At 41.7% G+C, this 27,810-nt stretch overlaps 1 protein-coding gene across 3 annotated transcripts; it reads right to left on the bottom strand.

The window, feature by feature from the left end:
* ACSM5 (acyl-CoA synthetase medium chain family member 5) lies at positions 1-27,445 on the bottom strand. 3 transcript variants are annotated; one of them, XM_043456436.1, is made up of 14 exons: positions 27,255-27,442; positions 24,393-24,608; positions 20,510-20,720; positions 17,380-17,587; positions 14,487-14,630; positions 12,851-13,004; positions 10,581-10,660; positions 9,075-9,198; positions 8,141-8,221; positions 7,901-8,002; positions 4,046-4,173; positions 3,861-3,960; positions 1,382-1,501; positions 1-976 (listed from the first exon to the last, which is right to left on the bottom strand). In XM_043456436.1, the coding sequence occupies exons 1-14, from the start codon at positions 27,330-27,332 to the stop codon at positions 860-862; spliced, it is 1,863 nt and encodes a 620-aa protein (XP_043312371.1). In that variant the 5' UTR covers positions 27,333-27,442; the 3' UTR covers positions 1-859. The 3 variants fall into 3 exon arrangements, with proteins under 3 accessions (XP_043312371.1, XP_043312372.1, XP_043312373.1); XM_043456437.1 differs by lacking the exon at positions 27,255-27,442 and adding an exon at positions 27,055-27,204; XM_043456438.1 differs by lacking the exons at positions 10,581-10,660; positions 12,851-13,004 and having other exon boundaries at positions 27,255-27,445.
* Positions 27,446-27,810: the final 365 nt, after the last annotated feature.

Genomic DNA, 27,810 nt, shown 5'->3' with positions numbered 1-27,810 from the left:
TTTCTCTAAAATAATTTTTTTTCATTAAAAGAGTTAAATATACTCACTGAAAAACTTGGAAAATAGAGAAATGTGGGGAAAGGAAAAAATCTATCACCCATTATTTTCAATACTCAAGAAAATTGCTATTAACATTTAGTGTATCTCCCTCCGGTCTTTTTTCTTCTGTAGATTTTCCTTTGTCATATAAATAGTTGTGGTTCCCCACTATACATATATTATTTTTATTCAGACAAAATGAATTTAGCCCATTTTTCCCAACACACATTTTTAATGGCCAGCTACAAAACATGTTATTGAGTTAATCTACCACAATTTAGATAATCATTGCCCTATTACTTAGGTGTTAATTTCCCCCCCCCCCCAATTTGTCACTGTTTTAAACAATTCTATAGTAACTATCTCTCGAATATTTTGTTTTGTAGTGATTTCCAAAGGTGGAGTTTCTGAACTAAAGAGTATGACTAATTTTTTTTTGGCCCTGGATATGATTACCAAATAGCTTTATCAAAAGGGTCAAGTGGTTATACTGCCCCTGGCAGTAAGATCACAAGTGCCCCCAACACTCTGGTGACCTGTCCTTTGGAGGGCTAGCTAAAAGCTTATTAAGAAGTAAGACCCATGGGCAGCTACTGAGGATACCTCCAGACAGATGAGGAAGTCAAGCCACCGAACAGTTGCTAGACTGTCAGTGGCTCTGAACTGGTGGTTAATGATGTTCTCTGTTTTCTTCCAGGGTCATCCAGTGATTCTAAAGATGCCCATTTGGAGACGGCAAGCCTTCGATTTCAGTAGGGTTGAAAGGATGATGCTCCAAGTGGGGAATAACCAGTGATCCCACCAGTTCCTCTTAGAAGTTTCAGAGACTTATGGGACCTTTCTGGGGTTGCTTCTCATTTCCCCACTCTTGATTTCTCAATTTACTCCTTTGAATCTTTCCAGAAACCGTCTTTGGAAGTTCTGAAACAAAGGCCATCTAGGGACCATAAAAACAAAAAACAAGAAAACTCTTTACAATGATCATTTCACAGCAAGACTTCTGTCCTGAAAGAATCATTACCCTCTGACATGTCATTGGAAAGCATCCATGATTCCTGGTTTTCCCCAAATGGCAACAATAAAAACAGCTGGCCTGAAATACATGCACTTTCCAGAAGCATTTCAGTACCACCCACTGAATCCTGTTTATGCCAATTCTTAGGGTGGGCACACAGTGTACTCTAAGGAAGGCCCAGTGAAGAAACAGGGAGACATGGATGAAGCAGCAGCCAGAGTTACACAGTCTTCACACTCCTAGTGCCTGGCCCTGAGTAGGAGTGCAGGGAGCACATACCCACTTGATTTCCCAGCTTTTCAAGTCCTAGGACTTCCAGATGTTTACCTTCCTGGGGTACTTGTATGGTGCAGTCACCCTTTTTACATGCTCCTGGAGTTCTTGGGTTAGTTTCTCTGGGTCATGCGAGGAATAGGCTGGAGAAAGAACTATAAATGCCTTTACCACCTGTTGAGAGAACCAAAACCAAACAAAGGAAAAAACAAAGAATCAGTCCCCATATAACAACTCTTTTCTCTTTAACCAAGCCTTGTGAATAAGTGCTTACATTTACCAGCTCAACATGAAACTTTTACCAGTGCCTTGGACTCGGCCAGCAAATTGGACACCAATTTTTTTCTGTTGTCTGCCTTTTTAGGATCAATCATTGGGAGTAATTATTGGGAATTATGGCTTTTATGGAGTGATTTAGAATCCTATTTACCAAACTCTTCCCCATACATGAAATGACACTGTTAGAAACCAACATGCTTCTCTTAAGATGCCAATACTTTGGAGAGAGGACATTCACAGCCTCCTTCGGGCTCCTAGCGTGCTTGAGTCTGCTTAGTTACTCAGTTGTGGCTGACTCTTTGTGACTCCATGGACTGTAGTCCACCAGGCTCCTCTGTCCATGGGATTTTCCAGGCAAGGATACTGGAGTGGATAGTCATTCCCTTTTCAAGGAATCTTTCCAACTCAGGGATCGAACCCAGGTCTCTTGCATTGCAGGTAGATTTTTTTTTTTTTTTTACCATCTGAGCCACCAGGGAAGTCTTTTAGGGCTCATTACTTACAGGTTTTCCTATCTACGAAGGCAGCTAGGAATAGGGTTGGAGAGGCAGGACTGGGGGGGTGGGGTGTGCAATTTATACCATTTTCAAGGGGTGGTGGGTCTTTCTGAGACTGCCTGTATGAGTATTTGCAATCAGCAAGCATTTTTCTGCACAGCTGTTTCAGGCATCCTGAAACATCCTGGACATTCTGCACCTTAGCTCTCTCTGCCTGTATCTTTCTTGCAGGTTGCCTCTTGCTAAGGATAAGAAACAGTCCAAAACTCAGGCACAACAGAACATGGTTTCTGATGGAAACCATGGAAGAGTTCATGGAAGAGTTCAAAAGGCCAGCATACAACTCTGCCAACAATACCCGAAGCAGTGGTTCATTGTCTTTACATATATTCCAGTGGTGGGCATCTCATACCATTTTAGGTGCAGATAGATCTGGCTTTTAGGAAGGGCCTTCTCTTACTGTTAAAACTATCCAGCATTTATCAAACAGTTTCTATGTGCCAGGTTCTATTCTGAGCACTATACTTGACTTAACTTTGAACACACAGGCATTTGTCACAGCCCCAGTTAATCTGGGGCATGCAGGACTAGGCATACTTTTCCAGGCACAATTTCTGTACCTCAAAGATGGAACTCTCATCGCCTTCACTGTATATTAGTGGTCTCAAATTTTAGTGGGTATCAGAATCACTTGGCTAGGGGCTTCTGGTCAAAAATGAAGATTCCTTAAGGCTGCATCCCCAATCACTTTGATTCAACAAGTCTCACTTTAAGTCTAGAAATCTGTATTTTAAACAAAGCTCCCAGAAGATGCAGCTGTGAGCAGTCCAGGGTCCAGACTTTGCAAGTCACTCCTCTCTCCTGAGGCTTCTGAGGATGTAGCTTGTTCTTGTACTAACTTTCATAAAGTAACTACATTATACATCAGGATTATGTTGGATTTACAGCCACTGAAAAGTTCATAGGTCTGCCTATGAGTTTATTTCTCTCATACTGTCCCTTCTTCTGCCACCCATTGGAAGGTATTTGCATATTTCCTGAGAAAGGCCAGCTTATTGAAATTGGCTCATCTTTCTGATACATCATGGACTTCCCAGATGGTACTCGTGGTAAAGAATCTGCTTGCCAATGCAGGAGACACAAGAGATGCAGGTTTGGTCCCTGGGTTGGGAAGATCTCTTAAAGTAGGAAAGGCTGCCCCACTCCAGTATTCTTGCCTGGAAGATTCCATGGGCAGAGGAATCTGACAGGCTACAGTCTATGGGGCTGCAAAGAGTCGGACATGACTGAGTGACTGAGCACATCTGACATTTCAAGATCACTTGGGGTATTTATTATGTCATCCCTCATGTTGGCTATCCCTACCAGGTCACAGCCAACAGTGACCATGTTTGGTGTGCTCACTATACTCTCATCTGCAGATGGAAAAGACCTTTTATTGGACAGGATGAATGACAAAGTCTGCACCTGCCACCAACATCTCCATCTAATAGCCCCTTTTGGATCCAGTTCCATGTCCATTTGACACCAAAGTGCTTATATCTTCCCATGGTGTCCCTCTGGAGAGTATTTGTATCCTTAAAGACATGAAGGCAATGCTTAACCAAAAGACATGTGTGTTTGCCTGATGGTGGCTTTTCAGGCTTTGCGGTACCTGGATGGAGTGAGATATGGGTGAACCTGGGCCTTCCAGGTTACTCTGCTGGGTGCTAGTAAGTACAGAACCAGGAGGTAATGCTCTTGGTTGGACTAGTTACCTCCCCTCTGATGGGGTCTGGGCTGCTGACCACAGCAGACTCCAGGACAGCTGGGTGCTCAGCGAGTGCACTCTCCACCTCAACAGGCCCGATCCGGTAGCTGGAAGAGAAAAACAAACTCTTTCAAGGGTCCTCCTCTCTCCTATGAAACTTCAAAGGAAGAAGGAAAGTGTAGACAACTTGACCTTGAGGAATTGATCACGTCATCATTTCTTCCCATGAACCAAAAGTAGCCATCCTTGTCCATGTAGGCTCGGTCCCCCGTGATGTAAAAGTCCCCTCGTTCTGATGCTGCTGTCTTCTCAGGGTTGTCCTGAAAGACACAGTGAGCCCATTAAGGGCCATCTGAACACAGTCACCCAGTGCATATGGCCTGAGCAGTCCCTTGCAGATGTCTGAGGACCCCTCAACAGGAAATCCAGTGGCCAGAAGTCCCCACTGGACAGGAAGCTGTGAATCTGTGGGTTTTCCCTTTTTTAACTAAAAGGAAGCTGTGAATCTGTGGGTTTTCCCTTTTTTAACTAAAAGGAAGCTGTGAATCTGTGGGTTTTCCCTTTTTTAACTAAAAGGAAGCTGCCAGGGACAGACACTCACTACCATGCTTAGACGTGTCTAGGCAGCATACTTGTGTGGGCAGGGAGGTGGGCACAGGGCTGTTAGCTCTGTCTTTTTTTTTTTTAATTAATTTATTTTTTAATTGAAGGATAACTGCTTTACAGAATTGTGTTAACTTCTATCAAACATTGACATGAATCAGCCATAGGTATACGTATGTCCCCTCCCTCTTGAGTCTCCCTCCCACCTCCCTCCCCATCCCACTCCCCTAGGTTGTTTCAAAGCCCCAGTTTGAGCTGTTTTTTCAGGATAAAAGAGCACACTGATACTCTTTGTGCTCAGCAATCACTGAAAATAGAAAGGGGATGGTTGGCAAAAGCAAGGGTACAGGAAAGAAATAAAACATCAAATTCTGATTCTCAAAGCTTTAAAGTAAAAGCTACCACTCAACAGGAAAAAAGAACAAGTTATCGGCACATACAGATGAATCTCAAAAATGTGTGCTGAAAAAAAGAAAGCAGACACACACAAGTTACTACTTTGATTCTATTTATATAAAGTTCTTTTTTTTTAATAAAGGGGAAAATTATTCTTCAATGATGACAAGCAATTTAGCAATTGCCTGGAGTCTGGGAGTTGACTGCCAAAGGGCACAACAGAACTTTTGGGGGAAATAAAAAATGTTCTATATCTTAATTGCCATGGTGGTTACACAGGTGAATACACATGTCAAAGGTTATTGATCTGTACATGTAACACAGGGCCATTTCACTGTATGTAAATTATACTTTAATTTTAAAAATGCATTCTGAAAAATAAAGAAAAGGCTAAGCTATCAATACCTAAAAGTAAATCTAACACAAAATCTATAAGAAGCATATACAGAAAATATAAAACTCTCTAGAACATCAAAGAAGATATGCATAACTGGAAAGATACACTTAATATCATAAATATGTTAATTAGCCACACATTGATCTATGAACAATGCAACTTCAACTAAAATGCTAACAGTTTCCAGAGAACCTGACAAGTTGATTCTAAACTGACTATGAAAGAGAAGAGAAATAAGAGTAAGTAGGTAAAACATTTCTAAAGAAGTTAAGTAAGAAGGAGAAACTTGTTCTATTAGATACTGAGACTTATGATAATGTTTTTGTGAATGCGTCTCTAACTTTCTCAGGGTAATGATGCTTGTTGTCAGGCTGGGCACGGGGATGTCCTCAATGTGCTGCCAGCAGACCAAGGCCCTCAGGAGGGAATGTCCTATACAAAGCTTAATTATCATATTACTCCCAGAGTGGAGGACCTCTAAGTAGTCATAAAAAATGAATTTTTCCCAAAATACTGAGTGCCACAAAAAAGACTCATGACATGATGTTAATAAGTACCTAGTACAAAGCTGTGGTATGGTATGTTGCCCATTATATGTGAAACTATACTTGAGGATCCTTTCATTTAAAAAAAATGTATCATTTCTGTATTATATAATCATATATTTCTTATCAAATAAATACAAAATAAAGATGAAGGATGACCAAAGATCAGTCTCACTATTCAGATAACTAAGGCTAAAAATTTAATCTTGTATATGGGACCTTTTCATGGCTTATCTGTGATTCTATGCATATACACATTTGTGTGAATGCAAAATATTCTGTTCTATGTGTTTCTAAAATCCAATTTTACTTTAGTTAACAATATATCATGAACATCTCCTCAGAATAATAAAAAGTCTAATGAAATATAAGATAGTTGCATAATATTCCCCTGTGTGACTGCAATATTATTTATTTAAACAATTTCATGTTATTAGAAATTGGATTAATTTTCTTTTTAGTTCTTTCCCTTTCCTTTTTCTTCTTTTTCTATCTTTCTCTCTCTTCTTCTCCTTTTTTTAAATATGCAGTGCTGTAATATCATTTATGTAACTAATTTCCCACTGTTAGAAATTCAGATAGTATGTCCACAATTTTTTGTCTGTTATAAACAACATTCTAATGAACATCTGGCATTTGACAGTTTGTTTCCATAGGAAGATAAATAAATTTCTTACACTGGGCATAAAATTGACGTAGGCACGTGAGTTTAATTGACAAGGACAATCTCAGCTATTTGGAATGTACACATTAATGTAGGGGGATGAGCTTACCTGGTCAGTCCTACTGACAACTCAGCATTCACAGAGCAAATCTGGCCTGACAATGTCTATTAATTTTCAATGTTCCATGATTCTCATGAAGAGATTAAATGCTTTAAGAATTTTCTTTGCTAAAAATCACCCAGAAACAAAACTAACAGCTAGTGCTAGGATGAAATGAAAAAGTTGAAGAAAGGAAATGTTCTTGTTAGGAAAAAATGTTACATTGACTCTCAATAGCATGATCACAGACTCACAAAGGTCCTGTATGGAAGCCCTATGAGGACAAGGGTCTTATCTTTCCTGTCCAGTACTGTATACTTAGTGGCATGAAGTAGGTACTCAGTGAATACAGGAATAAATTCTTCAGGAAAGTCAAGGATTTACTTTTGTTTACAAAAGTGATTAGAAGGAAATGCATTTAAATTTTCACATCATCTCTGCTTGATGGAATTACTATCTTATTATTGTTGTTGTTTTGTAGGTAGCTTTCTATGACTTTAAATGGAATGTCATGAAAGATTTTCTGCTTGTAATCACAGAAAAGTCACAAAATACATGTGCAGCATTTCAAAAACAAATGGACTGTTTTTCATCTGCTTCTTCCAATATTGCTGCTGACTGATGGCTGTATACACAGCAGATGGAGTTCCTATAAAGTTGGGCCACACATATGGATCACCTGGGGAGCTGATGCCCATTCTCAGAAAGTTGCCTCTCACTGACTTGAAACTTGAGTATCAGTAATGTGTGAAGCTTCCAAGCTGCTACTAATGAGCATCCAGGATTGAGAACCAGGTCAGCAGAGTTTTGTAGAGAAGAGTTTGGAGAAAACAGAATGTGTCATAAACACCACCCAAGGTGGGTATAAGGGAGAATTAATTACTGGATTATCACAGAAACTTGGACTGGAAACCCAGGACACAAGCCCTGACAGCAAACCCTTACCCACACAAGATTCAAGGCAAAGAACCCTGAAAACTTGGCTCTTCTAAGAAATTTTAATTTGACCTTTGATAAGTCCCTTCCCTTCTCTGAACCTTGATTTTATCATTATTAAAATGATTGAGTTGCCCTTATCTCATCATTAAAATGATGGAATGTGCCCTTGGACACACCACATTTAAATCCCATGTCCTGTACATATTAATACTAAGTGATCAATATTGGATAAGTCACTTCATCTTTCTATAGCAGCCTCCTTATTGATAATAACATCTTATCAATGTTAGTGCCAACTCATGCAGTTATTGCAAAAGTTAAACAAATAAATACTCATAAAGCATAGAGCACCATGCTTGGCACAGTGCAATTGCTATGAAAATGGCCATTCCCTGTTACTTACCAAATAGCACGTGAAGAAACAGAAGGGCCTGGTGGGTCTGACACGGATAGCAACATTCCCTTCTTCTCCGGGAGGTAAGATGTTCCCCTCCTCATCTACAACCTGGCAGAGAGATCACAGGATGGTGTCTTGATGTCTGTACAGCCAGGCCAGCCTGCCGGCTGTCTGCTATTGCTAATCCAGATATGTGTGTTTGCTCTCTTCTTCAAGTCTTATCAACAGTTGGGGGAGGCTGCCTACCTGTACATCATATGGTGGGGATGCTTTCCCCATGGATCCTGACTTGATTTTCATCCCTTTTGGATTGGCACAGATTAGAACCTGAAGAGAAACCAGAACCAATAAGGAGGCGGCTTATCTCAGTCTCCTTCCTGGCCCATGCCTTTCCTTTCACTCTGACTTCAAACTCTGTCTCCTTCTTTCTTCTTCCTCTCCCCTTCCTTTCATCTTTCCTTTCTTCCTTCCCTCCCTTTCCTTCCTTTCTTCCTTCAGTTCTTTCCACAGAGAACAAACACTTATGGAACATTCAATCGGACACTCACACATAAAGAACTTAAGCTATCACGAAGCTAAAAGACTCAATTGATGACCAAGTCTGTGCCCAGGTGGCTGCAGAGAATGCTGTTTAAGATTGGGCTCTGACCAGAGACAGACTGGGCCGTCCTGGTGGAGACAAACACCTCAGCCACAAGCGTTGGTTTGCTGGCTATGGTGTCATTGTGAAATTAAATTACCTTTAAAACAAAGGAGAAGAAAGGCTGATTGTGTTTCTAACAAAAGCTAGTGTTTTGTCACTAGCTTCTCCTTGTGAACGGGGAATGGATTTCCCTGGTGGCTCAGATGGTAAAGCGTCTGCCTGCAATGCGGGAGAGCTGGGTTCGATCCCTGGGTGGGGAAGATCCCCTGGAGCAGGAAATGGCAACCCACTCCAGTACTCCTGCCTGGAAAATCCCATGGACGGAGGAGCCTGGTGGGCTACAGTCTGTGGGGTCGCAAAGAATCGGACATGACTAAGCAACTTCACTTCTCCTCCTTGTGGACAGGGCAGTCCCTGAAGGTGTCACAGAGACGACAGCCAGAAACGCAGGAGGCTCTGCAGACCAGCTATCCCTACAGACTGTCTGAGGGCCCAGATGGAGGTGGCCTTGGCAGGGACTGGCCTGGTAGTACTCACGGTTTCAGACTGGCCATAGCCTTCGTGCAGCTCCAGGCCCGTCTGGCTCTTCCACTTTTCCCTCACATCAGGAGTCAGAGCCTCCCCTCCGGTCACACAGTGTCTCAAGCTCTGAAACTGGTACCTTTCTCAGCCAAAAAAACAAGGCCACATATGTTAGAATCCCCATGCCCAATCCAATACTCTAGCACTGTTGGCAGATACCTCGAGGCACTAAAGCATAGGCTCCCATACTATTAAAGATTATAAATCTGCCCCAAGTGCCCTGACCTTGCAGGCATGGACAGAGAATTTTTTAAAAAATCTTATCTGAGTTTGAAATAAAATCAGAACTTCATACAGTAGGCTTTGGCATAACACTGGTGAATTCCACATGAATTGGTCAAAATGATTTAGTTGCAAACAAACTGATTGATAATAAGTTGGTTAGGACAACCACCTGTGAAAAAGAGAAATCAATTAACAACTAAGAAGATAGAAAAGTAGCCCTTTAGAAACCCCCAAATTCTGACAGATATTAAATATGTTGCAAAAGTATTCAACAAATTATTCAAAATGTGAAAGATAAGAGACTGTAAATAAATTTGTGATCATTTTCCCCTTTGGATTAAATTGGTTTGGCTATTACCTAATATTACCAAGTATCTTTCAATCACTTTCTGCTTGAACAAATCATTCTAAGTCTGCTTTTGATCAAATCATGCTGTGTAAATATTCACAATAGATCAATGGTTATGAAGAATTCTTACATCATAGGAGAATTAACCTTGAGAATCATGGAAGAACTCACTCTCTTAGGCACTTTATGACCAGATATATGGGATTAGGGAAGATAAGGGTGGTTGGGGCAACTCCCTTTATTTGGGAGAGAATAGACAAGGGAGACAGAGATGAGGGTCAGTAGGTTACCAATGGGCATGGGCCTCTCTCTACCCACCCCAGCAGTGAAACTCGCCCTACCAGAAGATGTTGCTTTGGATTCACCCAAGATGGGAGCCATCTGCAGTATCTTGTTACCTTCTGTTGGGTGTCCAGTGGCATTCACTTGAGAATGGCTGGCGGGAGTTAGTATGGGACTAGGGATGGAGCTTCCATTGTGGTGGATTTGTTAGTCCCAGCAGACCTAAGGCTCTGGCCACAAACCTATTCCACAGGTGATTAGCAATTATCCATCAATTTTTCTAATCTCATTGCTGAGGGAATGGCCTATGGGTATATGGGTGTAAGCACGGAAATTTCAGACTGCTAAGTTCTGCTCAGTTCAGTTCCATTTGGTTGCAAATTCTTGGGGGCCAGAAGTTCATTCCTAAGAGGTGTCTACAAAGGATATGGGTATATATGCTTGTGAGTATGTGTATACATGTGTGTGTGTGAGAGAGAAAGAGAGACACTGAGAGAAAAAAAAATTGGAATAAGAGGGGACACGTGTTATAAGGGATTCCTGTGCTATATATTTAGATACTTGGGTATCTAAAAGCACCAAAGCACCAAGAGGATGAGCCATACCTGGTTAGATCCTCCTGCACAAGTAGACGGAACATGGTGGGGACGCAACAGAGGGTGGTGATCGGGAACCTGGACAGAGCCTAAACAAAAACAAAGTGTGGAGAGCTTCTTAGAGTTACGAGGGTGGGATTTCACGGAGGGGGAGTGGGTGAATCAGGTCTTTATATTCCCATTACCAGAGGAGAAAAGTTGAAAATGCCATGTGGTACCCAGCCTCCAAGGTGGCCTGGAATGATTTCCACCTACCAGTATTCAAACTCGGTCCCCTCCCACAGTGTACCAAATTTGGTCTATGTGACGAATAGCATAACACAGATGTGGCGTTTGGACTACAGCTTCCCCTTGGGCACTGTCGCTGGCTCTCTGTCTCTTGGCTCACTCACTCTGGGAAAAACAAGCTGCTGTGTTGTGAATACACTCCAGTCGTCCAATGGACAAGTTCATGTAGTGAGCAACTGAAGCTTCTGGCTAAGAACCAGTGAGGAATTGAAATTTTCTAAAACCTACATAAGTGCAGTTTAAAACATAATCTCCAATCCCAGTCTCAAATCTCAAGATAGCTGCGGCCCTGGCTGACATCTTTTTTCTTATTATTGTGATAAACATAACAGAAAAGTTACCATTTTAACTATTTTTAAGTACAGTCCAGCAGTATTAAGTAAATTCATGCTCTTTTGCAATCATCACCACCATTCACCTCTAGAACCTTTTGTAATCTTCCCAAACTAAAACTCTCCATCTGTTACATGATAACTCCTTATTTCCCCTCCCCCCATCCTCTGACCATCTACTTTGTTTCCATGAATTTGATTACCCTAGGTATTTATATATTATCTGTTCTTCTGTCCTATATATTGTTTCACTTAACATAATGTTTTCAAGATGAGGTAGTATGTAGCAGAATTTCCTTCTTTTTAAAGGCAGAATAATAATCCATTGCAAGTATGTGTCACATTTTATCTGGGTTGATAGAACTTGGATTGCTTCCACCTTTTGACAATTATGAATAATGCCACTATCGACATGAGCATAGCTTTCTGACATCTTGACGGCAACCCTTTGAGAAACCCAGATCCAGATCCACCTGGAAGCTGATCCCAGATTCCTGATCATCAGAAACTGTGAGATAATAAATAATTATGCTTTAAATTTCGATGTTGTTTTGGTTACTAAGTCATGTCTGACTCTTTTGAGGCAAGAATACTGGAGTGGGTTACCATTTCCTTCTCCAGGTGATCTTCCCAACTCAGGGATTGAACCTGTGTCTCCTGCATTGGAAGGTGGATTCTTTACCACTGAGCCACCAGGGAAACCCCTTTTTAATTAATATATTTTGGAGTGATTTACTACATGGCAGTAGATGACTAACACACTACTTCAGAGTTGGGGGAGGTGGAGGGAGAAGGCACACGTTGGTCTATCAAGCCCTGGACGAGTAATAATGATGGTGAGTTTGATAATGATGATAAAATAATTAATATGTGTTAAGAACCTACTATGTGCCAGGCCATATGTCTAATATTATTTAATTCTCATAACAGCTCTCTAGAACCTTATTATCCCTTTCTTCCCTGCCAATGAGAAACATGAGGCTCAAGGAGATTACACGACTTTCCCAAGAAAACAGTGAGCAAATGGCAGATGTAGGATCAAAGGCTGGGTTTGACTAATGGCCCAGCCTATTCTATTAGCCACCATGTTATACAGCTTGCCTCAATGCAAAGAACATGGGCAGATGGTTCCTCTGATATTTTAAAAAATTGTGGTTAGGATGTGGAGGGCAGAAGAAAGATGCCCTATATCTTCACTGGGGACATGGATTATGAGAAAATCCTGGAAGGATGGGCTGGAGAGCCCAGGGTTGGGTGAACTATCCATGCTTTGCACCATGGACAGCAGCACACAATGTTGAGGAGGAGGTTATAATTTTCCCCCAAGGTGTTGAGAAATAACTCTGGTTTTGACAAGAGCACGAGGAAGAAAGTAGTACCAGAAAAGGCACCCCACAAAAAAACAAATAGAACCTGCAAAGGTTTGGAGATATTAAGTGGTCTTATGTCTAGGAATATAGTTAGAGGATGGGCAATAATTCAAGACAACCAGGAGGGCATGAACCAGATTATGGAAGGTCCTGGGAGACTTTTGGGTTAATATCAACATCAAAGAAACTTTATAGTCACTGATTCATGCTTTTTATCCTGCAAACTCAAAACCTATATCCCACTCATCTAATTTATGCCCAACACAGAAGAGGTGTTTTTATCTCTTACATTTAGGATAAATTTGGCATCAACCCGGGGCAACTCGTGCACAAAAATGCAAGATCCATTAGGCCAGGCAGAGAAGAGAGTCCAGGCTGCCTTCACCCAGCCAGTGTCGGTTGTGTTCCAGAAGATGTCTGATTTGGTCAAGGCCACCCACCTCCTGCCAGAAATGGGAGAAAATGAGAACCCTCAGCAATATTTCTACCTTTAAAAAGAATTACATCAGTCTGTTCTCCTCTTTGGAGCCTTACTCACTCACTTACACTTGTCATATATGTATAAGAACCATAGAGCCAAACTGCCTCCAAAGCATTTATTGAGCATCTTCTATATTCTTATCTCCTAAGCCAGAATCAAAAAGACAAATGTGCTGCTTCCAAAGACTTCAAAGTCTAGAGTGATACTTAAGGGAACAAGTAATCTCAGTATAATATGGAAGGGCACTTTATTTATTCAGTCAATATTTGTTCAGTATTTATCTTGCCCTTACCATTAGGGATAGAGAAATGAATGATTAGTCTTGCTTGGAGGGGCTTATAGTTTAGTAAGTATAAGCATAAACTTGGCATCATCCTTGAGGTTTGTCTCTCACCTCTCATCAAATCTTATTAGGTCTGCATTCAAAATACTTTCAGGATCACACTTCCTCTAGCTCCTTCCGCTGCTATTCCCCCAGGCAAGACTTTACCTTTGCCTCTCAATGCACTGGCCTCTTAAGTGGCCCTCTGCTTCACCTTTGCCTCCTATAGTTTATTCTTAACCCAATATTCTGAGTTATCCTTTAAAAAAAAAAAGCAAATCATATCTTGTCACTCCTCTGCTCAGAATACTCCAGTGTTCCTCAAAAAATTACATAGGATCACCATGTTCTCCAGCAATTCTACTTCTGATTATATATCCAGAAGAATTGAACAGATATTTGTCCACCCATGTTCATAGCAGCACAATGGACAACAGGTAAAAGGTGGGAGCAGTCCAAGTGTCCATCAGTGGATAAGCAATGAATAAGCAGTATTAGTATAGACACAATGGAACATTATTCAGTTCAAAGAATAAGAAGGAGATTTCTTTCAAAAAAAGGAGGAGATTCTTACATAGGCTACAACATGAATGAACCTTGAAGGCATTATGCTTAGTAAAATAAGTAAGACACAAAGGGAAAAATATTGTATTTTTCTACTTTTATGAGGTTCCCAGAGTAGTCAAATTCATTAAGACAGAAAGTAGAATGGTTGTTTCAGAGCTGGGGGGTAGGAGGCATTAGGGAGATTTTGTACAATGAGCACAGGGTTTCAGATTTGCAAGATGAAAAAGTTTTGCAGTTGAATGGTGGGGATGATTGCACAAAAATGTGAATTTATTTAATGACACTGAACTATATACTTAAAATGTTTAAAATGGTAGATTTAATGGCACATGTAGTTTACCACACTTAAAAAAAAAAAACAAACAAACCAGAAACACCTCCAGTTGCTTCTCACCTCACTCAAAGTAAAGCCTAAAGCCTTGTGATTTTACCTGATTTGCCCCCTTGTTAGCTCCTAACTTTGACTCCTGCCACTTTCCCCTTCACCCACACTCCTCCAGCTCACCTACCTACTTTTCTCTTCTTGGACCCACCAGACAAGCCAACCCCTGGTACCTCCCACTCGCCACAAAGCCCAGTCCGTAGCTGGCCTGGGTGTGCTCAACCATCTTGGGGGCCCCAGTCGTCCCGCTTGTGAAGTAGACAGCCACTGGGTCTTGACTCCTGGTCCTTGCGCAGTTGTGTTCCGTGGATGCCTCCCTGTAAAATATAAAAATATTACAGGGGTACTGCTAGGAGTGCCAACAGTCACAGTAATATCTATAACAACAAGACAGGCTACATGTGATAAATACCATGTGTAAGGTACCTGCTGGAAGCTCCAGCTTGTTATCTCTGACCCCTACAATCACCTCATGGGGTTATAACCATTTGCACATAAGGAAACTGAGGCTCAGAATAATTAAATGACTCACTCAAAAAAACCTGTGCTTTTATCAAGGCATGAGACCTTCTGGTGGAACCAGCATTTATGAGTTCTACCTCAGTTCCTGGTAATTCAGAGTTGTTTTCTTAAGTGTTCCCTAAATTTGGATTTTTGAGATGTGGGTAATTCCTAAAAGTTTTGTGATTTGGAGAATGTTCTAACTCACTATTTCTCAATCCTGGCTGCATCTTAGGATCACCTGATAGGTTTTTTGAAATAAATACTATTTCGTGGGCTCCAAGCTGAAGAAAATGGAATCAGAATCTTTGTTGGTGGGCCTGGGCACTGCTTTTTTTTTTTCCCTAAGTTCCTTATGTAATTCTAATGACAGCCAAAATTGAGAGCCTGCTGATTCAGACCAGCCTGACACTCATCAAAATCACGTGGGCAGATCACTGAATATAAGGATTTGGGCCCTTGTTCATATATGTCTGGTTAAGTAGGTCAGCAGAGAAGGCAATGGCACCCCACTCCAGTACTCTTGCCTGGAAAATCCCATGGACAGAGGAGCCTGGTGGGCTGCAGTCCATGGGGTCGCTAAGAGTCGGACACGACTGAGCGATTTCACTTTCACTTTTCACTTTCATGCATTGGAGAAGGAAATGGCAACCCACTCCAGTGTTCTTGCCTGGAGAATCCTAGGGACGGGGGAGCCTGGTGGGCTGCCGTCTATGGGGTTGCAACAGAGTCGGACACAACTGAAGCGACTTAGCAGCAGCAGCAAGTAGGTCAGATGTGGGAACTTAAAATCTGTATTTCAAACCTCACCCCAAAATCAAGAAATAAAATGGGGCTTCCCAGGTGGTGCTAGTGGTAAAGAACCTGCCTGCCAATGCAGGAGACATGAGAGATGAGAGTTCGATTCCTGGGTCAGGAAGATCCCCTGGAAGAGGGCACGGCAACCCGCTCCAGTATTCTTGCCTGGAGAATCCCATGGACAGAAGAGCCTGGTGGGCTACAGTCCATAGGGTCACAAAGAGTCAGACACAATGGAAGTGACTAAGCACACACTCAAATAAATAAATAATTTCCATAATTTTATGGTAGAAAGTTTATATTCTATTGTAGGAAAGGACATTCAAAAAAGCATTTACCATGTCCTCAAACTTTTAAATACATCTTTGTATTTAACTGTATTTCTTACATATATTGATTATTTTCTGTTCAAGTTTCAGCTGCTTATAATTATACTGGAATATAAGGAAAGTACAGACAAGGCCATACGTTGGAAATATAATATTTTGTAAAATACAGGACACATTATTTATAACCTGTGCTTGTGAGTCTTATAGTCCTAAAAATTATAATACAATTAAATGCAAGTGACACAAAGTTTTCTTTTAAGCTAGGGACAAGAGACAAATGCTGAGATTAGTCAAAAAAAAAAAAGAAAGTAAAATAGCAGGTGAATCTGATGCCCCTGATCTATGAAGACAAGCATTTGTGACTTAACAGTGCAGGCCCATGTGAGGGACCCATTTTAGTTCTGGCCTCCAGTCAAGACAAAATCTCAAATGCCCAGTTTGATTTCCACGAGTCCTTACTGAAAGGCAAATGGCTTTGGTTCAGTCCCAACCTTGACGTCATTACTTAGCATCATCTCAAACACATCACTTTATCTTTCCAGGTCTCAGTTTCATCATCTGGAAAATTAGGGTAAAGTGCACTTTATAGGGTTTTTCAAGGATTAAATAAGACAATGCTGATTCATTATTGTCTGAGTATCAAATACCATGCTTGTCACAAAACAGATGTTAGCTAAATTTTTGTTGCAAGATTGAATGCAGGTGAATGCTAACTCAGCACAACACCTGGAATACATGCAGTTCAGTTCAGTTGCTCAGTTGTGTCTGACTCTTTGCGACCCCATGGACTGCAGCACGCCAGGCCTCCCTGTCCATCACCAACTCCTGGAGTTTACTCAAACTCAGGTCCACTGAGTCGGTGATGCCATCCAACCATCTCATCCTCTGTCGTCCCCTTCTCCTCCTGCCGTCGATCTTTCCCAGCATCAGGGTCTTTTCTAATGAGTCAGTTCTTTGCATCAGGTGGCCAAAGTATTGGAGTTTCAGCTTCAACATGAATGAATATTCATATTCCTTCCAATGAATATTCAGAACTGATTTCCTTTAGGTTGGACTGGTTGGATCTCCCTGCAGTCCACGGGACTCTCAAGAGTCTTCTCCAACACCACAGTTCAGAATACATTAAGCACTATAATGTACTAAGTGCATCATGTAAATCATCTCATTTACTCCATCTGATAATCTGTATTTATTACCACATCATAGAGACAAATGCACAAAAAAATCTAGGGACAATTCTAGTACTGACTAAATGAATACCACTGAAGGAACTTCAGGTAGTCCCCAGGAGGATTAGGTCTCAGGTCTGTCTGGCTTCCAAAGTGATTCGCCTTTCTGATTCACTCTCTCCATGTGCAATGAGAAATCCATTCTTTTTACGCAGGGGGAAATGCCTTGGCCTCATTTTTAAGCTCGCCTCTGGAGAGTTCCAACTTACCGGAGGAGTTCCCTGAAGTTCATCCAGCCTGGCCGATAGCTGTCTGACACAAGCAGCTTGGTCTGAAGGGAAGGGCAGTCGGAGCTAATGGCATCCACCCGTGGAGCCAAGGAGTCACTGGTGATAATGGACTTGGCTCTGGATGCCTGCAGCCGAAATTTGAGGTCTTTTTCTGTCAGCTGAGAGATGCCGGGAATCATGATGGCCCCTGATACCACACAGAGAGGGGATGTTGCCTGGGTGACAGGGAAGACCCCTGTGAACAGGTCCAGACCAGATATTCCCAGATAGAAGCAGGAAAGGGCCAGAGATACTTAAAATGCCTGAACTGGAAAAGGCACTATTAATGATAAAATATTAAAATTCAGAGAATATTTACAGAACATTTACACATGCTAAGAACTTTACATGCATTATTTCATTTAATTCTTACAACCCTGGAAAGTAGACGTTATCATTAAACCCATTTGGCAGATTCAAAACACTAAGACCTAGACCTTTCTGCCTTAAAGAAATTAACTATCCCAGGATCATACAGCTAAAATGTTGTAGAGCTGTGACTGTGAACCCAGGCAGTGGTAACCTTAAGACTCCATGATCTTGAACACTGTATTACATTGTCCTAGAAATTACCTGGAGAAAGAAATGGCAATCCACTCCATTATACTTGCCTGGAGAATCCCATGGAAAGAGGAGCCTGGCAGGCTACAGTCTATAGGGTCTCAAAGAGTTGGACAGACTGAAGCAACTTAGCAAGCACACACGCAGAGATTACCTAATTCAATGCTTTTTCAGGCCTTTCAAACAAAAGGCTATAGTGAATCTTAGCATTGGGTGTGGGTCACTAGGGGCAGGGGCAAGGGTATAGCAGTGGGGGCTCCATGGCCCCATATTACTTCAAAAAAAACCACTCTAGTAGTTGAGTTCATCTACTCTTAAGGGGAAGTGATAAGGAAGCAGAAAGCAGGGGAAAATTTTAATCAGACACTTGAAAAACCACTTGAACATCTCAAAATGCAGGCTGTAAACAACTCCACACTCCACTGAGTCCAACATTCTCATTTCACAGAGGAGAAGAAAGAGATCCTAAAACAATCGGCCACCCAGTGAATGAGGACAGAAGACAGAGGAAAGGGCCAATCCCAAATAGGGTGGAGTCCAAGCAAAACCCTCATTTCCCTTCTCTCCATCTCCCAAACTTTACAGAATTTAAAGCCCAGCATGAACACTTTGGGAGCTGAGCAGTTTGGTTCTTCACTCCACCTCTCTGTTTTAGCTGTTTCTAATACAAGTCTGTTCTATCCGGAGCTTTGGTGGCCCAGAGATGGTGGACAGCCAGAGCTGTCAGCAAGAGAAATGAGGTGAACACCATAGACTGGAAGAAAAGTGACAAGTGCTTATCAGGAGAACATGGGGATGTGAGAATGTGAGGTCATTCAGGTTGTGTCGCCTTGGGAATGAACAGGATGCTAGACTTGATGTGGCGATGGAGAACATGGTCTTGAGCTACTTGGACAGCAAAGAAATAGGGTATGTGTATAATTGGGGAAACTGGAGACAAATGATAATAATACTGCAAAGAGAAGTTTTGATCATGCAAGGTGCCTAACACAGTGCTTGGAGCAGAGCAGATCCTCAGGAGCTCCCTTACCTCAGTCCTCATTTAAATGGATTTTATGTTCATGGCAGAATATGGAGAAGTCCCCAAACCTGTGTGCCTGTTTCTTTTCTTCAGAGCTGGATACACTGTAATGGTGCTCACTTTTATTTGTTGTCCAAAAATAGGTAAAAACAAAATTTTGGGGAGAACAACCTATTCACAAAATGGTTGGATTAAGCTTGATCATACAGAAAGGTTAATTTTCTGATATGAGTTTGTACTGATTTGCAAACATTTGTGACAACAGATTTCAGGTAGATTGTTCTACAGATATGACTGGAAGGGAGTGGACGACATTCTAAGTGGTAGAAAGTTCCTAGGTGATGGAGAAACTAGCCTTCCACCAAAAGTCGATGTCTTGCTTTTGAAAAATCTGCCTAAAAACTCCAGCCCTTTCAACATGTGCATAGGACAGAGCCAGCAGAGGCTCTTGGGGCACTGAGGGCTGTATCCTTTGGCCTCCCATCCTTCGAGGAAGGAACCGTCTGAAGATCAATATGCTCAAGACAGCAGTCATCCCTTGATGGGTGAGGCATGTGAGCTCTGGCTCACCACAGTCCTCAGCACTCCCTGCTGCCTCACATTGTTAGGGAAATTAAACGAGTAGTCTTGTTTAGGCTTCAGAGACAAAGCTGAGCAGTCCTCTGACCTTGCCTCTAACCTTCAGGGACACAGCCCTGACTGGGAGTGACTGCCTGTTGTGAATGCAAGACTTGCAGCACCAAAGATAAGATGAGGGAGAAATCTTGAGATTGTTGAGCCCCTAGAGGGGGCCTGGCCAACCAAGCCCCAGGCTTAGCAACATTCTAAGTTTTACAAGACAAAACAAACAGCATTAACATGAAACCAGGCTTGCGATTTGGTCACAGATTGATGATGAGATCAGTTTTTGTAGTCCCGGGATTATAAACAGAACACTGAAGTGCAATCTTTGAAGTCTCACCCATGGAGTCGACACTGCCTGGGACCCTTTCCCAATCGGGACTCCAAATGTGCTGTGACATGGGGCTTCCCCGTGCTGTTTAAGTCTGGATGTTGGTCAAAACCCAATTTGGTGATGTAGTCTCTGCTTTTTCTATTTCTCTTTTCTTTTAATGTTGGTATGTTGAAAGTAAGCTAGATAATTCTCTAATACTTAATTCTCTAATTTTAATTAATACCTAATACCTAATTCTCTCTAATAATTCTCTAATATCTGTATTCTCTACTTGCATAAAACGAGTGGTTTACTTTGTTAACAAATCCTTTGAACCTGAGACGAAAGTGGAAACGTTTGACGAAACACATACTGACCTGCTTTGATCAATTACAGTGCTCTCTGGCCCCTGCACACAATCATGCTGTGATTGGAAAGTAAACAAAACTCCACATGAGGTTCAACTTGCTCCATCTCCCAGACCTTGTGGATGCTGCCCAAACTCGGGCAGGTTGTGTCAGCCCCACCTGGGAGTCTCAACCCGGCTCACTGACCTGTCCGCATACAAGCCACGCTGACCAGCCACCACTCCGGGAGCCGTGGGAGCACCAGCATCATTCTGTCTCCAGGCTGCAGGCCACAGGCACGCTCCAGCACATTAGCCGCCTTCCTGGACTGCTCCCCCAGCTCTTCAAAGCTCCACTTGACCTCTGCTCCTGTACCATCAACCCACCAGAAGGCAGGGATTGGGGGCCGGTGGCCAGCCTAGAGAATTGTATAGGCAAAAAAGAAATGGAAGACATGGGTGAGGATTTTTGTTTGCTTGCTCTTCTTTTTTTTTAACTTTTTTTTACAATAGTTATTAAAGTCACAGGGTTAAAAAATCAAAATGATATGAAAAAACATGCATTGAGAAGGCTTCTTCCACACTGTGCCTATCCTGCTCCCCACTTCACCTGTCTCAATGAGCAACCAATATTATTAGTTTCCTGCAAATCCTTCTAGTGCATCTTTAGGCAAACATAAGTATATTCTTTTTTTCCATCCCATCTTTTTAACGCAAAAGATAGCCTAAGATTCACACTATTCTGTGTCCTCCCTTTTTTTAAAAATTGAGATGCAATTCTCCTACCATAAAATTTACCATTTTGAAGCACACAATTCAAGGGTTTTTGGTATATTCACAAAGTTATGTAACCATCACTACTATCTAACTCCAGAAAATTTTCATTATCCTAAAAAAATGTTTTACACATTAGTAGTCACACTTTATTCTTTCCTTATCCAGCCCCTGACAACCACTAAACTATTTTCTGTATGGATTTGTCTATTCTGGTTATTTGACATGAATGAAATTATGCAATATGTGGTCTTTTGTGTCTGGTTTCTTTCACTTAGCATGTTTTCAAGGTTTATCCATGTTGTAGCATGTACTGCTGTTACGTTCCTTTTAATGGCCGAATAGTATTCTACTGCATGGATAGACCATATTTTGTTTATCCATTCATCAGCTGATGGACATTAGGGTTGCTTCCACTTCCATAAAGTTGTTATGAACATTTATGCATAAGTTTTTGTATGAACATGTGCTTTCTCTTCTCTGGGATACACACCTATGAGAGTAGTGCTAGGTCATATGATAACTCTATGAGGAATTGCCAAACTGTTTTCCACAGCATCTGTACCATTTTACGTTTCCACCAGTAATGTATGAGGTTTCTAATTTCTCTATATCTTTGTTAACACTTCTTAGCAAACACTTTGGTTTTCTTTCCCTATTTTTTCTGTTTATTTCTTCTTGCCCAACACTTTTTTGTTTGTCTGTTTTTGCTTTTAGCCATGTCACTCTGTATGAAATTGTACCTCTTTGTGGTTGGGATTGCATTCCCCTAATGAATAAAGATGTTGAGCATTTTGCCATGTGTCTGTTGGCAATTTGTTTATATTCTTTAGAGAAATGCCTATTTGAATACTTAGCCAATATTTTAATTGGGTTCTTCATACATTGCAGATATGTGCTATATATATATGTATATGCACACACACACACATATATACATAAATTATATATCTCAGATATGTGATTTTGTGGGTTGTCTTTTCATTTTGACCTACAAATGCTAGAAATTTTCATGAAATTCAATTTATCTACTTTCTTTCATTGCTTATACTTTAGAAACCATTACCTAATCCAGGATATGCACCTATATTTTCTTCTAAGAATTTTATAGTTGTTTTCTCCTTTATTTAGGTCTTTGATCCATTTTTGAGTTAATTCTTGTATGTGGTGTGAGGTTGGGATCACATTCTTTTTTTGCATGTGAATATCCAGTTGTGCCAGCACCATTAATTGGAAGGGCAATTCTTTCCTCATTTAATTTTCTTGGCACCTTTGTTGAAAGGTAAAATATACCCATAGATTTATGGGTATATTTCTGATTCTTAGGTTTATCCCATTCATCTGTGCCTATCCTTATGCCAGCACCAAATTGTCTTCTTCTTTTTTTCCCACACAGTCTTGATTACTGTAACTTTGTAGTAGGCATTGAAATAAGAAAGTGTGTGTCCACCAGGTTGTGCTTCTTTTTCAAGATTGTTTTGGTTATTATGGGTCCCTTGCATTTCCGCATGACTGTTTGGACAAGATTGTATATTTTTGCAAAGAAGTCTACTGGAATTTTGATAAAGCTTACATTGAGTATGTAAATCAATTTGGTATATATTGTCATTTTTTTGCAACTTCATAATTTCTGCCTTAATAACAATTCAGTTTTTAAAACATACAGATCAACTTATTCATACTATTCCTTTATAGAAGAGACTTCAGGTAAGCTTTTAAAAGTATGCATAACATAACACATAATTATTTTCTGTTAGTTCCTGGCTGCTGAAAGTTAAATTTCATCAGATGTGTTTTAACATTTTCAAAATAGTCATGAAGGATATGTAATTTTTGCATAATGAGATAATATCTCTGGGGCATTTTCATTGAGGTACACCCAGATGTTAACCAGAGTGTCTTTAGTATACGTTCCCTGGATTACTCTAATCTTTAATTAGTTTCTAGAGTTCTGAAAAGTTGATTATGACTAAGTTTTTTGTTTTGCTTTGACGGAGAATAAAATTTCAAAAAGTTCTTATTCCATTATTTTTGCTGACTTAACCCTCTTTGTTTGATTTTTTTCATGAGGAGAAGTCTTCTAAGAATGAGCTTGTGTGTATGCATGCTAAGTCGCTTTAGTCCCATCTGACTCTTTGTGACCCCATGGACTATAGCCTGCCAGGCTCCTCTGTCCATGGGATTTTCCAAGCAAGAATACTGGAGTGGGGTGCCATTGCCTTCTCCAAGGCAGGAGGGAGCTGCTGTCATCCCCACTCTACAGGCAAGGAGCTGGGGCCACTTCAGGCCCACATAGCCTGTGGGCTTATGAAATCCAGGGGACTACAGAGCCTGGCAGGAAGGTCATTTCAGGGAAGCACTGGATAAGCTTAATGTGGTTTTGTTTTTTTTTTAAATCTTACACTTTATAGATAGTAAAGGAGCACCCTGTCCCCAGTCTCTTACCTCTCATTGAATTCTCACAGCTCCAGTTGGCATACTGTATGACTCCATTTTTATAGATGAGGTAACTGCGATACAAGGAGCCTAGCGATTTGCTCAAGGTCATGTTTCAAGCAGATAAAGCACATCTGACAGCAAAACTTACTTTTACATCTCAGTCATTCTCATACCACCTCCATACATTTAACCATATCCACTAACAGTAGACTATTACTACGTCTACTTACAATATTACTTAGCTCATCTTTTTTCTTTAAACAAGCTCTTCTTAAAATTAACATAAATAAATTTCTTTGAGATAAAGTTTATATTCTTCTACTATAAACAAAAGGTATCTTTAACATACAGTACAAAGAGAGGCACAACAGACAGACAAGGAAGGGAAGATAAAGAAGGGAGCAAATGCACTGAGACATACAAGGAAATCAAGATCATCTGAACTCAATCCTATGTATTTGCTGTGATCTGTGAAAAGTTTGAGCCTGAGCCAAGCTCTCCCCGTATTTAAAAAGGGATGGAGCCAATGTGAGGAAGATACTAAAACCAGATTAGTAGTAGTACAAAACTTTCTCCTTCACTTGCTCAGAATGATTCAAAGAAAATCAAATCGTTGATTTGATTGGGGCATAACTCTCCCCCTGGGTAATTTGGGTTTAGGAATGTGAGAATACTAGGGATTAGGTAGGGGTGTCTAAGGCTCCAAGACTTAGTCATAATAGCTTTTTTAAGGCTTAAATGCTCACAGTTTAAATTTTAAGACTTGCAAAACTCTCAAGCCACGATGTACACGTGTCTTACAGCCTCGAGACTCACTGGGGTTTTGCGAAGGAGGAATCTGATGCCCAAGTTGGACCCTAGGACACTGTGAGCTTCACCTTTTCCAGCTGACTCCACACGTCCAGCACATCATGGGCAAAGTTGAAATACTCAGGCACTGGCTGCCTGCCCAGGCTGATGGCTTCCCATGTGGCCACAATCTTCTCCGGGACAGGAAGAGGCGGTGGCTGCCCATGAGACCCACAGATACCCCGAGCGTTTCTCAGTGCCTGGAGGACCAGTTCTCTTAGCCATAGCCTCATGTTGCCTCCTGCCTGTCATCAAAGAAAAGAGAGAATGTCATCACGAATTTGGGGCCTTAGGGAGACTGAGGTTGGAGAGAAACCTGTGGTCAGCCCTAGGGTGACCACAGCACATATCAGCTTGTAGAGCAGAGTCTTGGGCTTTAATCTGAGTTCCATGGTGTGATTTTGATCATTTCTCCTCCCTGGGCCTGAGGTTCATTTCTTCCACCTTTCACGGCCTGTTGGATCTCTGTGGAGGGCAGGAACTCAGAGCCCACCTCCCAAGGCTCAGTCCTTCAAACTGAATCCCTCAAAAAGCCTTTGGCAAATCCTGAACTGCCCTGACAAGTCTGAAGAAAGCTCCAGGGCAGCACCTTCCAAAAGATATGTGATATGAACCACACCTTCTCCTGTAATGCACAATTCTCTGGTAGTTTCATTCAAAAAAATTAAAAAGAAACAGGTGAATACATTTTATTTAACTATTGTGGAATGGAATGGAATGAAGTGAAGTGAGTCGCTCAGTTGTGTCTGACTCTTTGTGACCCCATGGATTATACAGTTCATGGAATTCTCCAGGCCAGAATACTGGAGTGGGTAGCCGTTCATTCCCTTTTCCAAAGGATCTTCCCAACCCAGGGATTGAACCCAGGTCTTCCGCATTGCAGGTGGATTCTTTACCGCCTGAGCCACAAGGGAAGCCCTTGTGGAATGGAATACTTCCTGCCATATCAGTGGGCAAGAAATGCCACAGCCATCAGTGATTTTGGGCCTCCAAATGTGAATGCAGGCTCCCCAAAGGGAATGCAACGCCTGCTATCCATCTGATGCGATGCCCCCTATGGTGATTGCTGAAGAGCTGGGGAAGGGGTGGGAAATGCAAGAAGCAACCATCCACTACTTCTGCATGCCTTGTGGTGAACAAAGAATTAAGGATGTAAACAATCAAGAAACAGGGTTTGGCCCCAGATAGCTGAGGGGCATATGAGTGAGTGAGTGTTGCTCAGTCATGCCTGACTCTGTATGAACTGTAACCTGCCAGGTTCCTCTGTCCATGGAATTCTTCAGGCAAGATTACTGGAGTGGGTTGTCATTTCCTTCTCCAGAGGGACATATGAAAGGAATGAATTCAGTGAGCCCAGAGGCTAGCATCCTCCTACAGATTGAAGCTAAATTCCTTAATATCTGGTTTTCCATACTTAATAATCTTTGATGTTCATACTGCCTGCCCTCTTTGTTCCAAACTTGTATATCGCCTGACTCCCTTTTCTGCCTCCTCAAAGCAATTTTCTCAGGGCTCCTGAGATGCTGCCTCCTGGGCTGGGAGTCCTTAACATCCCCACCAAATAAAATAATTCTCTACTTTCAAGTTGTGACTAATTTTTCAGTTGACACTAGCTGTATCCTATAATCTCAAACATGTAATCAATATCAGAAGACATTATTAGAGAGATATTTTATATTTTGTTGTTCTTAAGTCTTTGAAGTCCAATGTGCATTTTCCATTTACAGGCACACTTCGGTTTCGACCAGCCACATTCAAATGCTCCAAAAGCTACACGTGGCTAGTCTCTACTGTATTGGACCAGAATAGTTTTAGTATCTGGATATTCAGAGTGTGGTCTATGGACCAGCAACATCAGCATTACTTGGGAACAGGTTACAAATGCAGAACCTTAGACCTCACCCAAGACCTGTGGAATTAGAATCTGCATTTCAACATGAACCCCAGGCCAGCTGAGCACATTAAAGTTTAAGAAGTGAAGCAGTGGCCACAGGACTATATCCCCAGATTCATTTCCTTTCTGCCAAGTTCCTCTTAGTAATAATAATAATAGAATGCAGTAATAATAACTGCCATAGACTAAATGTTTGTGCTCTCCCCCAATCCATATGTAATTTATTCCTAACCTCCAATGTAATGGTGTGAGGAGGTGAGGCTGCTGATTGGTGATAAAGTCATGAGGGTGGAACCCTTATAAAAGAGACCCCAGAGAACTCCCACCTTCCTTCTGCTTGTTGAGGCTAGAACTATGAACCAGGAAACAGGCCCTCACCAGACACCAATCTGCCCATGGTGCCTTGATCTTGCACTTTCCAGCCTCTGGAACTATGACAAACTTGTTTAAACCACCTAGTATGTGGTATTTTTGTATAGCAACCAGAACGACTAAGACAACAATAATAACGTGCCAGGATAACAAGAAAAGCAATAACAACTCTCATCTCAAGCATTTGAAAAGGGCTTTATAAATGTTACTTCCTTAAATCTTCATAACTGTGTAATGTGTTATGTTCTCTATTTTACAGATAAAGAAAGCAAGGCTTGGAGAGAAAAAGTGACTTCCAGGTCTCACCTCCCAGAAAGCTAGACCTCAGCCCCTGTGTGGCCACCAGCCCCTCTGTGGGCTGGGCTGGGGGTGGTGGCTGCAGCTTCAGGACTCCCTTTCCTTCACCTCCCTCCCTTACTCCTTACCTCTCCAGAACTCTGCCCAAAACCCTTTCCTCTGCCTTTCTCTCCTCTATTCCTGGGGTCCCTTGACAGCAGATCGTTAGAATCTCAGGCTTCCTTCCTAAGTGTACAAAGTCCCATTCCCGGCCCTACCCCCTTTAGGCTTAATCAGTAAAGGCTTGGGGCAGCTGACACCTCCTGCCGAGCATTTCTCTTCACTGTACCTTGTTCTTGAACCCAGGAAATGCAAAGACTTCCAGGTTTTGCTTCAGTGGAATGCAGGCCTGTGTGCCTGTAAACATTCAGGCTCCCAGGAACGCTGGCAAAGGCAATCTGCTAACTCAGCCTCCCGTGGGAACCTGGGCCCCAAATGCAGCCAAGAGAGGGCAGAGCCTGAAGCCAGCAGAGGACACATGGCGTCAGCTGGTCAGCACACTTGAGCCAGCGAGAGTTGCCCTGCAACCTTTTTTCACAGCTGGGAGATGCAATTCCAACCCCAAGGCCTGGAGGGTCCTGGACTCCTTTAGGGGATATTTTCCCTGAAAATTCAGGTCACCATCTAATCCAGAAAGGGAACAGGAACTTTATTATATTCTGGCAGAAAGGAGGCAATAGTGATAATAATATAAATCAAATCATGTCCCTTTTCTGTGCAAAACCCTCCAGAGACAGGAAACAGACAAGAAGTAGATGGGCAATTGCCTAGAGCAACAGGACACAAGGGATCTCTTTGTTGGAAATGTTCTAAACTGGGAGCATGGCCATGACTGCACATCTCTA

The sequence above is a fragment of the Cervus canadensis genome, chromosome 32 (assembly GCF_019320065.1).
Source record: "Cervus canadensis isolate Bull #8, Minnesota chromosome 32, ASM1932006v1, whole genome shotgun sequence".
NCBI lineage: Eukaryota > Metazoa > Chordata > Mammalia > Artiodactyla > Cervidae > Cervus > Cervus canadensis.
The sequence above is the reverse complement of the archived record's forward strand: the minus strand, read 5'-3'. Positions and strand labels throughout refer to the sequence as shown.

Bases quoted from the DNA above. Each gene is read 5' to 3' on its own strand.
- ACSM5 (XM_043456436.1), bottom strand. From the start codon at position 27,332: ATGTTTACAGGCACACAGGCCTGCATTCCACTGAAGCAAAACCTGGAA. The intron at 4,174-7,900 runs GTAAGTAACAGG...TGTGTCTTTCAG, and splicing joins GTTTCTTCACGTGCTATTTG to GACAACCCTGAGAAGACAGC. The intron at 977-1,381 runs GTAAACATCTGG...TATGGTCCCTAG, and splicing joins CATACAAGTACCCCAGGAAG to ATGGCCTTTGTTTCAGAACT.